This window comes from Gobius niger (genome assembly GCF_951799975.1).
Source record: "Gobius niger genome assembly, chromosome: 1".
Lineage (NCBI taxonomy): Eukaryota > Metazoa > Chordata > Actinopteri > Gobiiformes > Gobiidae > Gobius > Gobius niger.
The window spans coordinates 55,158,554-55,174,580 of NC_136852.1; the positions used below are offsets into that span (position 1 = coordinate 55,158,554).

Below are 16,027 nucleotides of genomic sequence, written 5' to 3' on the forward strand. Positions count from 1 at the left end.
CATAAAGTCATCAGGTCTATGGACTTCTTGTCAATTTTACGTGTAGTTACAAATGCAATGGCCTGGCAGAACTTGCGCACTGTCTTGTCACTCAGTAAGGCTTATCTCAATATTGTCCATTTTCCTGATCTGCCATCGCAAACTATAGACTATTATAAGGGAATAATGCAATTTCTTCTTGGAGCTGTGGTCACTCACTGTGTAACTTCTGCGTCTGATCAAACTTGTGAAGTAGCTACAGATCTATAAAAGATAAGTATTGCCTATGAACCAAATGTATCCAACTTATTAAACGAGGCTAAAATATAATGATATTGCGAGTTTTACACACTATAAAGAGGTTCCCATCTAAATACAGCGGCAACACAAAAAGATTGTATGAACAGTCACAAATAAAAGATATTGGGATTTGGTATGAGAGGGATCACTTTTACGCACGGAATATTACAACGTCGTTCGCTTTGCGGACCACCTTAAAACATTTGTCCCGCCCTTCAAGCTTCTCTTGTGCGCCTCTGATTGGCTAAAGCATCGTCGATGGAAGTGGCTGCAGAAATGCAAAACTTGTTGCTGGCTCGCCTGGACGCGTTGATCTCACACAGTGCTGCGCGACAAAGCAGTGTATTTGTGAATCGCTCCCAGTGCTCTCACACCAAAACAGACACGACAAAGGGACGCACAGGGAAGACAACATGCACCGACGGCCTTAAATTACACTGTGGTTCTGCGCGAGGCGCGTAACCGGCTCCGGTCACTGAAAGATGCTGTAAAGGCGCTCTGCGGTTGTGAAGTGCGGCCAGTGCGCGCCCTGGAACCCAGACTCGGAACACTACTGGGACCGTGCGCTCCTCCGCTGTCTTCATCTGTGGACTTTAAATAACACAGGAGTTTTGGTCACATGCCTCCACTGCAGTTGATCTTTTGAAGGACACTAGAAGAGACTTATAAAAAGCCCATCGACGGAGGTATAGTCTACTTTGACTTTTTTGTCTGTCCAGGATGGGATCTTTAACAAAAAGTCGCTCCGGGACATTTGCCCTTGGACAGGAATAATGAAACAGAACAGGTTGTTTTCCACATAATTTATACAATGTTTTTGTGCTTCGAAGAAATACGCACCAAAAAACTTTGGACATTTTGACACTCAGACGTGCGTTAAAAGTGCATGCAGTATTATGTCTGTTTTCGAAGGAGCAAATGTGAGGACACCGGTTACGTGCGTACTTGGACACAGTTCGTCCCCTTTTACCCTCGCACCCGTGGAGAATTTGGAAATTGACACAATTGTTCCGCTGCACTGAGAAGCGATCCGGTAAGTGTTACCACTTCGTACTATTGGCTAGTTCCGTTGTAGTTGTACGAGCATCTTTGCATCGTTTTAATTTTTCTGTTTTTGCTTTTGGCTACAGACGGAGCGCGCCGGTGTCTGGCTAAGCAGCCGTCATGTGGGATTGATTGCAGTGGAGTATGTTTGGGCTGGAGCAGTTTGGTTCCCAGATTAATAGCAGAAACCCTGGCCCGTCTGAGCGAAACATAAACCAACCAAGACTGAACATGGGGTCTCACTATAAAAGCCCCGGCTTTCACGCTGGAGGCCCTCCGGGAGCCGTGGAGCCCGGCATGGGCCCCATGAGCGAACCGCCGATGCTCGGCCTCAATATGAACATGAATGGAGAGCAATACGGGGGTTTCCACCCGCGACCCCATTCGGACATGCACCCAGGCGGACTGCAGCAGCAGGGACCCATGCATGGATTCTTTAACAACCAGCAACCTCATCAAGGACACCCCCATGGCCACCAGCCTCACCCCCACCAACACCACCCTCACTTCCCTGGGACGTTTGGCCCTGAGTCGGGCTCTTCATGTCTGCATGGAGGTCGACTTATGGGCTACAACAACAATGGCATGGGACCACAGCAAGGTTTTGGAGAGGGATTTGACCCTCTCTCCGAGGGGCAGACAGGAGAGGGTTTCCCTCAACCACAGCGGACTGGTAACTTGCCTGACTTCCAGCATCATGGTCCTCCCAGTGGTGCTGTTCCTGCCCCCTGCCTTCCCCTGGACCAGTCCCCTAACCGCGCTGCATCTTTCCATGGCCTCCCCTCATCCTCATCCTCAGAGTCCCATGGCCTGGAGCCCCGACGGATGCCCAACCAAAGTGCTGTCGAGGGATTAGAGTATAATTTTCCCAGCGAGCCTCAGCCTCCACCTGGACATTTTGATGTTCCTGTCTTTTCACCATCTGATTCCGATTCACAGTTACCCCATTTTGGCCCTGGGCGGCCGGTTCCGGGTGGAAACTTTCCTGGGAACCCTGGCATGCCCCGAACCCCAGGTATGCAGAATATATCTAAGGGACACCAGCCCCCACCTCAGCCCCAACAGTTTTTTGAGCGTTTTGGAAATGGTCGGAAGGTGCCTGTGGGAATAGAGCCTGGAGTTAATGCGAGACATCCTCTCATGCAGCAGCAACAACAGGCTGGCTTGATAGGCAGGCAGAACTCCTGCCCCCCTGGCCTCCCCCGACCCCCTCAGGCTGAGCCCAACTCTAACCCCAACATTCTAGACGGTGGGGTCATGATGCCAGGCCAACACAACCAGTTTGAATATCCCATTCATAGACTAGAAAACAGGGGCCTGCATCCTTATGGGGACCCCATGTTTAATATGCAACAGCCTCCTCCTCCCTCCCAGCAGCCTCCAAACCAGCGGCTACAACACTTTGACTCCCCTTACATGAATATGGCGAAAAGGCCTCGATTTGACTTTCCAAATGCACATGGCAGTGAAGGCTGGTGTGGTGGGATGGAGAACCACCTTTCCCCCTCAGCCTACTCTGGGCTGCCTGGTGAGTTCACCCCTCCTGTGAATGAGGGTTTCCCCCCAGGGCCACTTCAGCACCCAGGCCCTGAGCAGCAGTCACTGCAGCAGCGACAGAACGCAGCCATGATGATAAAACAAATGGCATCACGTAACCAGCAGCAGAGAATGAGACAGCCCAGTTTACAGCAGCTGGGTCACCACGGCGACGTGCCTCCAGGTCCCATGACTCATGCTGGCCCGGTCGGGAATATGTCTCAGCCCAACTTTGACAGGGAAAATGGTAGCAGAGTGCCCAATATTGATGGACAGAGTCCTCATGTAACTCAGGAGAACTCCTGGTTCCAGGGGTCCCACCCACCAGGGGAGATGATGTCACGACGTATGGGTGGGGCAGGTAATGAATCAGGGGCCCACGACATGGGAATGCAACAAAATGGGGCTGGGATGATCTTTAGGCCCGGCATGGGCATGCAGGAATCCATGAGAATACCAGGTGATGTTCAGGCTCTCCACTCTCCAGGCATGCACTCACAGTTCAGCGGCAACATGGGCAACCTCACTCAAATGCAGTCTCCAGGAGCAAATTCAGGGCATCCAAACACTCCATCAGAGCGTAGGCCTGCTGACTTCTCTGCACCTCCAATGGGAGCTCAACCAAACTACCCGTATGGAGGGGCTAACCGCCAGGGCCCTGCTCACCCTGGTCCCCAGGGAGTGAGCACCTCACCTGGGAGCTTCCCTCCCCAGTCTGAATTTCCCCCAGGCCAGCGTCCGTCCGTTAGTAAGCTGGGAGCATTGTCCCTTGGGAATTTCAGTAAAACCAGCTCTAAAGACAGTGTTTTTGGCCAGAGCTGCCTGGCGGCGCTCTCTACTGCTTGCCAGAACATGATTGCTAGTCTGGGAGCCCCCAATCTGAACGTAACATTCAACAAGAAGAACCAAAATGAGGGCAAGCGAAAACTGAGTCAGACAGAACAGGACATTAATAGCAGCACATCTAATGGGACTGGCAGTGCTGGTCCGGAATATTTTCAGAGCAGCACTTCCCAGAACAGCCAGATGCCTGGCACCGGGAATAGCAACTCTAAGCCTGCCAGTCAAAGCCAGACGGTGCAGGGGGAAGCCAGTGCCCTCTCCCCAAATTACAACATGGACGCTACCCCGTGCAGTGAGGGGAAGGCAACAACAGGGAGTGGGAGAGGGAGAGGGAGGAGAAAAAGAGACAGTGGACATGTAAGCCCTGGAATTTTTTTTTCCTCTGACAATGGTAACCCTGTTGTAAGTCCAGGCCAGCAGACCCCCACAGCTGGCATTGGGGAGAGGGGAGGGGGCACTCCCCATGAGAAACACCTCCATTCACCCTCTTGGGGTAAAGGAGGTGACTTGATGCTGGGGGACCAAGCCGATTTGATGTCATCTCTGGACAGTGGCATCCAAAGTGTGGCCAAGTCTGATAGTAGCTCTCCACGAGTGGACTTTCCTGACGATGTCAGCACACACTTTGGTAACGAGGATGAGGTGTCCTCCAGCTCTGACGCTGGGGGAGCCACCAAGCCTAACCGCAGCCCCATGCTCACTGGCTCACCTAAAATACAGAGAGCTGAACATGGGCTGCTAAATGGACAGAAGCCCTTGGGCATTAACAATCACACTACCTCGACACCTGACAGCTATGGACTAAACAGTGGGGGCACAGGCGGAGGGGTGAGCCACCCAGGCACTCCTGCCGTGGAGCAGGTACGCACACCTTCCAGCACCTCGGGACAGGACGAGATCCACCCTCTGGAGATCCTGCAGGCCCAGATCCAGCTCCAGCGCCAGCAGTTCAGTATCTCCGAGGACCAGCCGCTGGCCATAAAAAATGGCAAAAAGAATGGAGACTGTTCTTCACAGAATGAAGACAATGAGCTGGCGGGCTGCAGCCCGGACGGTGGGAAGGGCTCAATGGGCACTATTGACCTTGACACCCTGATGGCAGAGCAGCACGCCACCTGGTATGTGCCCAGCGACAAAGCCATGATGGACGGGTCAGAGGACGACAAGGCCATGGGACCCTGGGAAAAAAACAAGAGCCAAATTAACTCAAAAGAAGGTAAACGATTCTATCTATTTAAAAAAAAAAATCTAATTTGGTATATTTTTCATCTGTTACACACTAATTATGCACCATAATCTCTCAAAATATTTGAATTTAATACATCAAACAAATCCAAAGTGCACATTTTTAGAATACATTGTTTATATTTCACAAAAATATAAAAAATACTTATTATCAAGTGCAATTATGTTACACTGGTTTCAATGAAATAATACTAAATCCTAATCGACAAATTTCTAAACTTTTAAAAAATGTAGCTGGGTGTTAAAGTAAACGCCTCGGCCATATGTATGCGAGTTTCTTCTCTGTGGAGCTGCCACTTCAAAAGGAGAGCTAAAGACAAGTAAACATTTCCAGTGGTTCTTTATCTCAGTTTTCAGGGTGAACAACTGCATTGAGAAGATTAATAGCTTTTGGAGGATGTGCATACGCACAAGGGTTTCCCTGCCCGTGTTTGTTTTTGTTATTACCACAGAATGGCTGGACAGAGATATACAGGATTTTGTACTGTGTTGTGTCTATATTGTTAAGCCTATATATCCTTAATTGTTTTTGCTGTATATTTTTTGTAGGAATTAATTTAAAACTTTAATAATAATAATAATAATAATAATAATGATAATAATAACTATTATTATTAATATTTCATTATTATTATTAGGATTATTATCATAATCTTAATAATAAGCTAGAATTTGTATTTTATTTTCTGTAGCCTTTTATTCGTATATAGCCTACTTTTCTTTCTTTCTTTCTTTCTTTTTTTTTCATAATAGCCGAGGCGATATTGTCCTGGTCTGGCGGTTATTTATTGCTCCACTAAATAGAGCAGATATTCCATGTGAATATAAGCGTTTGTTGGCACCTTCCAGCAGACGTGTCTTTGTTCTGCATGTGGCTGGTGCAGGGCGCAGACACGGGTGCGCGCTCCGCATCGACTCTCGCTTTGACTCGCTTTGTTTCTGAGCGCGGGCTCTGTGGAGGCAGAGACTGACCACTGCCAGGTAGCCTCGTACATGAGCAATACGGACAACGAGGACAGATGTCGCGTCAGCGAATGGGTTTTGTTTGTTTTAGAGATGAACAAATGAATCCAGCCTGTGAGGGAAGTTTGCGCGCGCTTCTGTTACTATTGCGTTTCACTGTTTTCACCATAGTTTTTGGAATTTGAACAATTAGGGTCTAAATTGAGTATGAGTTGTGAAGAGAATCCTTTCATTGCTGTGACGCTCATCTTGCATATTATGGCGCACATCACCAAAGACAGGAGCGTGAAAAGCCGCGTCTGTTTGTCTTTCTACGCCGTTTCCCCCTCGTCTCCAGCTCTGCAGCGTGGACTTGAGGCATGCAGCACTAGCGCCTGGATCGATAGCTAGTTAGCACAAATCACGGCTCCTGACAGTTTCTCATTTGAGTGCTTCAGACAGCAGAGATGAAAAAGGGTGGAGGTGTATTTGGGGAGGGGAGGGGGCCCTGGAGATTGAATCTGATGCTTGGGCTACACAGAAGGAAGCTAAATAACATAATCATTTTAGAGAAGTCTTACCGTAGCCTACTGTGGCATGTCTTCAGCGCGCCTCATTCGCATGGCCTCTTTACTTTATTCTCTCAGAGTTTTTGCTTCTCCAAGAAAACATCACGCATAAAGCTCACATTTCACTGGTCATTAGTCGTAGCCTTTTTCCTTTATTGGCTGTTTCTTCATTTGTCCGCGAAAGCATTAGATTTATGAAGCTCATGTATATGTTACACTTATGTTCATTTTAACCACACGTGTAGAGGGTGCGCTACAATTTTAGGGCTGTCTCTCGTGGGCAAATTCAGTGCATCCTTACATCTTTAAGCTACAATTAATTTTATTTGGATTAAATGTCAACAAAAAAAAGTATTTGTATTTAAAGTGAATAATGATGACAGTTTAGGTGATTTGTGTTGTTTATCACTGGGTATGATGGGATAGGCTCATGTGGTATATTTCTGGAACACAGACAGGCCTGTGTTGTATCGGTTTGCACAGTTAATTGCAATCTAATTAATATAATGTCCTCTGACAGCAAATAACCTGTCTCAGTTGGGAATAGCAAAAAATAAAACTTGATTACCCTGTAGCTTAGACTTTTACAAACATGTTATGGAAATGCCTGTGATGCTTTTATTAGTTAGCTGTTCACTTTCCTGTCTTTTCTCAAATGTCAGAACTCCTGAACACAAGCTGCAATTCTTATCGCATTTGCAGTACTTTTGCAATTAGATATTTCCCCCTAATCAAGCAGGAACAGCAAAAGTCTGAAATGACCCCCTCTAAATATTAGTGTTGCTTCTAGTTTTACATTTAAATTGTAGTATTGGGAGTCCCGTGCCTCACATTGGTTTATCACTGAAATAATCTAGTTGTTCTTGACTTGTCTATTTATTCTCTCCCTCTCCTTTTTTTTTTTCCATCTTCTTCCTTTACCTTTTTTGCCTATCTTATGCCAGAAGTAGACCGCTCTCGTTGGAAACTTGTGCAAAGTCCTGATAACAGTTGAGCCGCGAGTGTAGGAAGTGATTCTGTTAGCCTATTTTTACTGAGGCGCACACGCTCCCTCTCTCCAAACGCCCTTTTTAAAAGACTTTCGCTTTGACCCTTTGGAATATTTTTACGCTTCACAATCAGTAATCAGTCGCGTAAAATAATGATCAAATCCTTGTCAGTCTGCGTTTGACAGCTTTGACAAAACTTTGCTCTATAAAGCTCTCAAAAGCGCATATTGATATTCCTTTTACACAGAACAATCCTCTGAGACTACCTTCCTTTGACATTTCACTGCGACAATAACCCCACAAATCACACCCCCAATTTCTATTTCTTGTCTAAAAAAAGAAGGTGGTGATTGGCACATGCTCGAGATGAAAAAAAAAAAAAAAAAAAACTGCTCTGGGCACTTCATGTTCTTTACCTGTCATTACAAGGCGTTTTATATCGACTTTTTCTGCCACACTCTTCCTCGCTGCCTTTTGTGCACTGCAACACTCTTAAAGATTATCATTATGACAATCATAGCAATTAGCCCTTGTAACAGTATTTCCTACAGTCATAATTCATCTCAAGGCCACCCCTGAAAGTTATTGGCATGTTGATCGTGCCTGTGGGAAAAAAAGAAAAGAAAAAAAAAACGCACATTCTTACTACTTCGGTGACACTTGTAAAATATATGCACTCTCTCCCTCTTCCGTGATATTCCTGCGTGTTTATGTGCATGTTTTCTAGTTGCGGTGTGTGTTCTGTGGAGCCCGGTTTGTAGACAGAGGAACCTGATAGCGTGTGGATTAGGAGACGGCAGACATAAAGTTTGATTTATTTAGACTCTGCGCTTGTCTGTGGTCTCAGGTGTCCTGCTTTTCTAGAGCCACTCTCACACTCCAAAGAGCGAGGAGTGGAGTTGCTCTGTACAAGTGCCTTCTGTGATTGATATATCGCTTTGCGTTCATAAACAGAAAGCCGTACATTTAACGTCCACGTCACAATTTTCAAAATGAACGTATTGGTCTTTGCATTTGAAAACACGTTAAATACATATGTGTCAAGCTTCAATGTAAATATCCGGGATTAAAATAGTGGTGTAGGTAACATAACAGTTTAAAACAGTTTGAATAAATATTACCAGACATGTAATTATCATCTACATTATCACTTGTTTTTCTATAACTGTGCAGCCCTAGTGCAAAGACATAGAAACTCGAGAATAAGGATGAATGGCGTCTTGACTCCAGTTCACACACACACACACACACACACACACTGCACTGTCCCACGGTGAAGTTAGCGCAATGAAAGGCCCCACAAAAGAGACATTTAAACGGATCCTGGATTGCAGCTTCGCTCTGAGAAGCAGTGGGAGTGTTTTCAGAGGTGTAAATGCTGTCATGCTGCCAACAGCGGTTATGTTATTTGCCATACAGGTAGTCGTCAGGCGCCTTTAATTTGTATTGAGGAATTGACAAATGAGTTATGACACGGGAGCTGTTCCTCCTCAGAGACACGGGCGATGACTGATGGAGTGAATGGGAAAGTAGTCGTAGGATAGTATTTTTTCTGTGCAGGCAACATATGTCCTTTTGCTTTTAGCTTTTACTGCATTTAGAGAGAAACAAAGTGGCCATTACCTCTTAACAAGTTATTTTTACTGGCTATTATTATACTCCACTCCAGCATTTAGTACACTTGTGTAAATATGAGGTGTCCTGCAGGTGCCCATAAATCTTTAAATTACCACATGAGTTGACCTCTGCGTAAGGGTCACACATAGCAAATGTTTTACGGAGTGTGTAGCGCTGCTTTAAACAGAAAAGGACTAGAACTAGATCAATATGTCAGTGAGTGGGCCGACATGACGGACAGGTCTGGGACATGTGTTGAGTTATGAAGGAGGTCCTAAATCACACTGTCCCATGTTCTGATTTGTGTCTGCTTTCTGAGCACTTCTCCTGGCCTCGGGCTGGGACGGCTGTGTGTGAGCGGACCATTTAGAGGAGGCGATGGGAAAAGTGTTTTGCTGTGGAGAAGGTAACAAATGCTAGGGGCGATGCCTGCCTGGGCAAGTTAGTCTTTTTTTAGTCTTTATGCTGCAGGCCACAGAACATAAAGGAAATTCAAACCAAAATAACCCCAGTGCCCTCTCCTGAAGAGAGTGGCCCCTGCTCCCATAGATATCCTCCTGCTCTGAGTAAAGGTCACTCTGCTCTGCTCTGCGCAGCTGGGAGTTCAGGCTCCACATGCACATACACAGTACCTGTATGTTTTAAACACGCGACCAGAAGCATTTCATATAAAAGTATAAAGTTGTAAAAATCAATACACAGCAACATCCTGAAGTCTTGACTGTTTTTCTTGCATCTTGTGAATTTTGCCTGTGTCCTCAGCGGATTTTGACGCTTGTTTTTGCTGACAAAGAGCTGCTCCTCTCTGGGCAGCGGTGCTAGTTGTTATGCTAAAGGAATCTGACCTGATGTCACACACTGTCACAAGAGCCAAGGCCTTAGGGCGGTTTTGTCAGCCAGCGCCGCGCTCTGATTGGCTGTTGGTGTGCAGAGACGACCAGGTCATGCCCTCAGGATCACCAGGTCAGAGGTGAAGTGTCGTCATTGAAGTATAGCTTGGGATAGAAAGGGCAGAGGCCACATGGGATTCTGGGGTTTGTGAAATCAATTTGACTCTTCCACTAAACAGACCAAAAAACGCTTTGTTGCTTCATACTTTTCTTACATACAATAATAACGTTACATCAAATAAAGGACATATTTGCACATGTCTAAGATCTCATGTTAATGACGTGGGCCAGGTGATCCATTCCCCCATGTCAGTGACACGCGTCTGTGTTCGTCATCATTTGCTGTGTGCGTGGCAGCTCCTGTTCACTGCTCTACGAGGTTAGCACTAAATAAAATTTGCGCACTTGATATTAGAAATATAGCCATACAAGTATGTCACATTAAAGGGTTTATTTACCAAACACATGGCAGTAGTAATCTCTGCTGGCTCTAATGTGGTTAGAGATATTATGGTGTATTTGTGACTCAGTGTGGCGGCTGGGCTTACTCCGTTTCTCCTTTATTGGGTGTTTTCCCCTTCGCTTGTTGATGCTAAGCACTTGTTTCCCACAGATGAAGTGGCTATTATTGTGATATTATGCTTGATATGAGTTCCATATTAGTGACGAAACAGCCATAACCAGATCATCTTAGAGGAGTAAAACCCGGCTTGTAAAATGTCATGGTGATTTTGGATTTAGACTTGTGCGATGTGCAATTTCACACTGCTGTTTCTGCTCATAATGCACACAATTGACAAGGCAGTGTGTCAGTGTGTAAAAATCCCATTATTTGAATGCCCTTTGACTACATGAAGGAATTTGTTAGTGATGTTTGTTTTCCAACTGCAATGTTTTAAACACAATTCAGTGCTAAAGGCATCTCACGACGCATCTCTAGATGCACTGTAATTTAAGGGATTATGCATTTATTACATTGAAGCTATTAGGATATTTTAAAACACATTTGATTCCCAGTGTTAGCATGTGTGTGTATGTGCATGCAGGTGGACAGTGTCCAGCTGAAGGTGGGGGTGCTGTGGTGTGGATGAGGATAGCGCTGCTGCTGCTGTGTGCTCCTTGGCCGTGTGTGTTGTCAGTTTGCAGTGTGTCAGCGATGAGCCAGGGGAACGCTTGGCTGCCTATTGAGGCCGGTGTGGACCCCGCTGTGCCCAGGCTGCATGAGCTGCTGCGGGGCACGGCGCTGGAGCGTGGGGAGAGGGAGTGTGGATGGGGACACAGGAGGTGGGGGTCCGCCCCGCTGAGGTGTGGGACTAGACCCTCTGGCAAATGTTAGATCTCGTCACCCCCCCATCACTAACACTGTGGTCTGGTCCTGTCGTAAGACAGAGGAGCTACAGTGAGGCGTCGCACACAAATGAAGCGGGCAGCAGCAGGGAGGCCCGCCCCCCTGACCTTTTACCAAATCCCCCACTTTTCCATTCCAGTGGCTGCAGCCCAGACACACCGGGGGCACTCTGCACATGTCTGTCTGTCTGTCCCTGCTCAGGTTAGCCCCCTCACTGACACCGCTGCCTCTGGCTCTGTGAAATCAAAACGACAAATTGTTTCAGTCACAGAAAACACAGAGAATTCGAGTGAAATCATGTTCTTTTTTTCTTCAGAGAACTAAAACGTGGTGTTTTGATGCTCACCCTAAGTTGTCTAGCTGGGCTCTGAAACCTGTAACTCAGCATGCCAGTCTGCACACTTTGCCCATACTTAAACTAAGCTCTAAGCCACTAAACCACTAAACCTAAGCACCAGAATGGATATTTATTACCATATTGAACTGGAAACCTTTTTTTGTACATTCTTCTTATTTTAATACATTTTTCTATATACATTTCAAACGTGCTTTCTCTGTGTACCACTCTACAGTCTCTCTCACCTCGATTCCCTTTAGTCCATTTTTGCTTTACAACATTTATAACATGTTTCTCAGGTGTCAGCAGAGAGCGTATCCCATCTGATCCCACAGTCACGCCGTGTATAGATTTCCTTGAAGCCCGGTGTGACCATTTAATATTAGCCTTCACACTGGTGACATAAGGTCGATTCCATACCACGGCTATTATAGCCGTAAACTGGGTCAAGCAGGGTCAAAGGCCACTTTCCTCCACCGCCTCTGACCCTGCGACCAGGAGCCGGGTTAGCGCCCCCTGCTTTTGTGTGTCCAGATCTCAAAGTTACATATCTATGAATTTACATTTAAAAGCATTTTTTTAGCTGCATTGCCAAAACATGTTTTATGTTAAGTTAGTGCAGGAGTTCCTTTTCTTTCTGCAACCCTCAAACTGACCATGCACATCCCCTGACCCCACAATGGGATATATTTGTATTATTTAAAGTCACTTAAAAGCTTATTTTTGTTACTTTTTATTTGGTTTAAGTTAAAGGCAGTGATTTTTGAAGCACATTTTGAAATCAACCACTGAGTTTGTGAAGTTTTCTTGTTTTTATGCCATAAGACAGTAAAGCGGAAAAGGAAAATGGAGACACTTTCAGCCAACTGTCAGGTCGGGAATCAAACCACCCTGACGCTGTTGGTCGGCCAGTGTCGTCATAATGTAGTATGCCACAAACAAACACACTTTATGTTAGAAGTACAGAAGAAAATACTGTATCTTTTGTAGTGAAGTATCTGGTACCCGTTCAGCGTGTTTGTATCTGTATCAGATCAACCAGAGGAGATAGGAGGGAGAGGATGGTGGTAGGAGGCTTTTTTGACTGCAGTGCCTTATCCGTTTTTGGAGGGGGGTGGTAGAGTGTTGAATTAATTTCACAGAGCAGATTTTGTGTGGGATGTGACGATGACACTGGTTTAATTAAAAGTGTGTATTTTAAACGGCTCATCTGTATCAAATAAACCCCAATAGCTTCCAGTCATTTCATAAAATCTTAATTAACCTCATTTTTCTTGTTTTATTTTTTTTTCCCTGCAGAATCGGAGATGTCTTCCCAGAGCAAGCCCGGCGCTGGGGGTCCCGGGGCGGCTGCAGTAGCGGGAGGGGGCGCTGGAGGGACCACCGGAGGAGGAGGAGGAGGAGGAGGAGGAGGAGGAGGAGGAGGAGGAGGAGGAGGAGGAGGGTCCCACCTGCAGTGCCTGTCCGTCCACTGCACTGACGAGCTTACGGGGGACAGTAAAGGAGGGCGAGGCGGGCCCGTCACATCCTGGAGATCCCTGCACTCGGATATCTCCAACCGCTTCGGGACGTTTGTGGCGGCGCTCACTTGAAGAAGAGGAGTGGAGGGGGGGGGGAACATAACAAAAATATTTTAAGAAACCGCTTCAGAGATGATATGTTGTCGACGAAGCATGCAGCTCTTGCCTGTTTTGGGGAAGAGGGACTTTTTGACACTTAAAATGCACCACACGAATACAAGTGTTCTGTTATATCACACACACACGCGCACACACACAGCTGGACAATACAGTATGGGCGCTCGCCTCAACAGAGCCCACATATGGAAAACCTCAAATCATTTGCTTTTCTTTGTATTCTTTTAATTTTGTTTAGGAACAATTTAAAGACTTGTCAAAAAGAGGAAGTTCATTCAGATGTTATTGGCTTTGATTGTATATGAGTGTTGAGTCTTGTGGCTCATGACTTAGTTCTCACTAACAGCTCGTTCCGCATTGGCCCCTTGTTACGTGTACAATATCTTCTTTGTAAAACTGCAGTCGCCCTTTTAAATTATCAGGGAGAAATTTGAATGCCGAACGGAAAGATGGGACAGTGGGGTGCATGAATGTAAATCTGAAAAAGAAAAGAAAAAAAAAAGAAAAAAAAATCCATCTTATTGAACCCGCCAATGTTTTTTTTTCTTTCTTTTTTTTAATTTTGTAGCTCCATGTTGCTTTAACTTCCTCATAGCTAATACTTACTCATAAAAACTCAAACACTTGTATACAAATCAGCCAATGGACACTGAGAATGGTGGTCTAGGGTTGTTTCATAAGGGAAGTGAAAAAAGACTATTGGTATTGCACATGTATGATAAAAATAAAATTTCCTGTGTGTTAGGCAATCTTGTAATCTTTGAAATAAAGCTTCTGTTGAATTTGAATTTCTGAAAACAATAGATGGAGGACTGTGACGGCAATTTACAAACTTTTTTTCTTTTCCGTTTTGTTTTCATTTTTTTTAATAATATGTAAAGTGCAGTCGTCTGTTTTCCTGCATATTGTATATATCTGTATATGTTTTATTGAGTAACTAAATAACAATAAATATGACGTTAAAGGTGAAAACCGTGTCGGGGTGTGTGTAACCGCACAGGCTTCCTTCAAGGACTTAGCGTCGCACCCTTAGGATCCCTCCGCTGAAATGTGAAGGGGCCGGCAGTTATTCCAAGTGACAGATTTGACAGGGAAGTTGTGGACTGACGCGCGCTGCCTGACAAGCATGCAAAACGGGCAGCCATATTAGAGACAGGGTAGGCTAGCGTCACAACAAGCACTCCGCGAGGTGTAAATCCCACAAGATTAGAAAGCCAAGGAGATTAATTTTATTTGCACGTTCTCACAAGTGGGCTACACACACGTTTGAGAAATATTACTGCTGGTGCTGCTTAAAATTACAACTATAGCGCTCACAGTCCCACTCACTACATCACATTATTTTCCCCTTAGACCTTTTTAGGAGACAAAATAAAGTGTAAAAGAACAGTGGAAGCTGTTAACTCAAGACACACAAATCCAAAACTTTACAAAGCAATAAGTTATAAAAGCCTATCATGTGTTTCGTTTTTATTCAACATTTGGCTTAAAAAATGCATACAAAAATGAATGAGAAGCTTCCTTTCAGACCCGGAGCAGGTTTGGAGTCACAGTTGAGCTCCATAGATATAAACATGTGACACAACCAGGCAGAAAAATAACATCTGCCGAGTAATCCCTATAAGAAATCAGTCAACAATTAAAGCTAGGCCATTTTTGTAATTAAAAATCAATAGTAACCTTTGAGTTTATTGTAGTCTGATTAAGGCTTGCAAGGCTGTGGTCAATACGAGAAATAAGATTATTGCCGTGATCTTTGACCCACAGTATGGTGGTTTCAAATGCATGGCTTACGGCTGTATAATGGCCCAAATGTTGCCTATTGGTAATTTGCTTATTGTATTCACACTGACTGATTAGGAGTAGTAGAAGTACAATGTAGCAATGTAATACAATTTACAAGTATCCTTTTGTAGCAACCATGAATATTAATATGGTAAATGGTAAATGGTCTCAACTTATATAGCGCTTTTCCACCTACATTAGGCACTCAAAGCGCTTTACAGCAAGGATCCACTCACCCATTCATACTCTCATTCATACACCAATGTACGCAGACACTGGGGGCAATGTGGGTGAAGTGTCTTGCCCAAGGACACAACGACAATGTGCACTTTCAGGAGGTGGGATTCGAACCCCCGACCTTCCGATCATGAGACGACCCGCTCTACCATCTATATAATAATATATTTAAATATCGCCTAATATTGACACAACTTCTACCGCTCAGTTTATAAGGTCAAACGCCCTGTTTTTTGATCACTCCCATGATCTCATTCTTCCTCCGTTATATTATCAGCATTTTCTCATTATCTGTGCTTTTACTCACAGCCTCTCCTCAGTTACACACACGCACTACAGCTTTGTTCCCCAGGCCCTCTTTGGCTCACCTGCTCTTTATTGGCCATCTGCATGGATGCTTAATGCTAATCAATAAGTCCCCTGAGTGCCAGCTCTGAGGTGGAGACGTCGATGCAGCTAACAGGGCTAGTGAACAGGCCGGCGCAGCGCTGTGGGCCTGTGGCTGCGCTCAGTGCCGCGGGAGGGGGGCAGGTTGTGTCAGGGAAGGAGATTCTAAGTAAAAACAGACTCGACTGGTTATTGGGCAATCCCAGGAGAGGTAACCTTACTGAATGTGCTAGCATAAAACAAATGTAGTTTTAATGTAGTTTGTATCAACAACAAACCAGCAACAATATTTAGTCTTATTTAACATGTTCTGATAATGTAAATATAATTAATGTAATTATA

The 16,027-nt window shown here is 45.2% G+C and overlaps 1 protein-coding gene across 1 annotated transcript; it reads left to right on the top strand.

Annotated features, from left to right (window-relative positions):
- Window positions 1–569: 569 nt before the first annotated feature.
- mn1b (meningioma 1b) lies at window positions 570–14,225 on the top strand. Its single transcript, XM_079560421.1, has 3 exons — window positions 570–1,312; window positions 1,410–4,918; window positions 12,939–14,225. Exons 2-3 carry the CDS (start codon window positions 1,468–1,470, stop codon window positions 13,229–13,231), a joined length of 3,744 nt encoding a protein of 1,247 aa, XP_079416547.1. The 5' UTR covers window positions 570–1,312; window positions 1,410–1,467; the 3' UTR covers window positions 13,232–14,225.
- The last annotated feature ends 1,802 nt before the right edge of the window (window positions 14,226–16,027 follow it).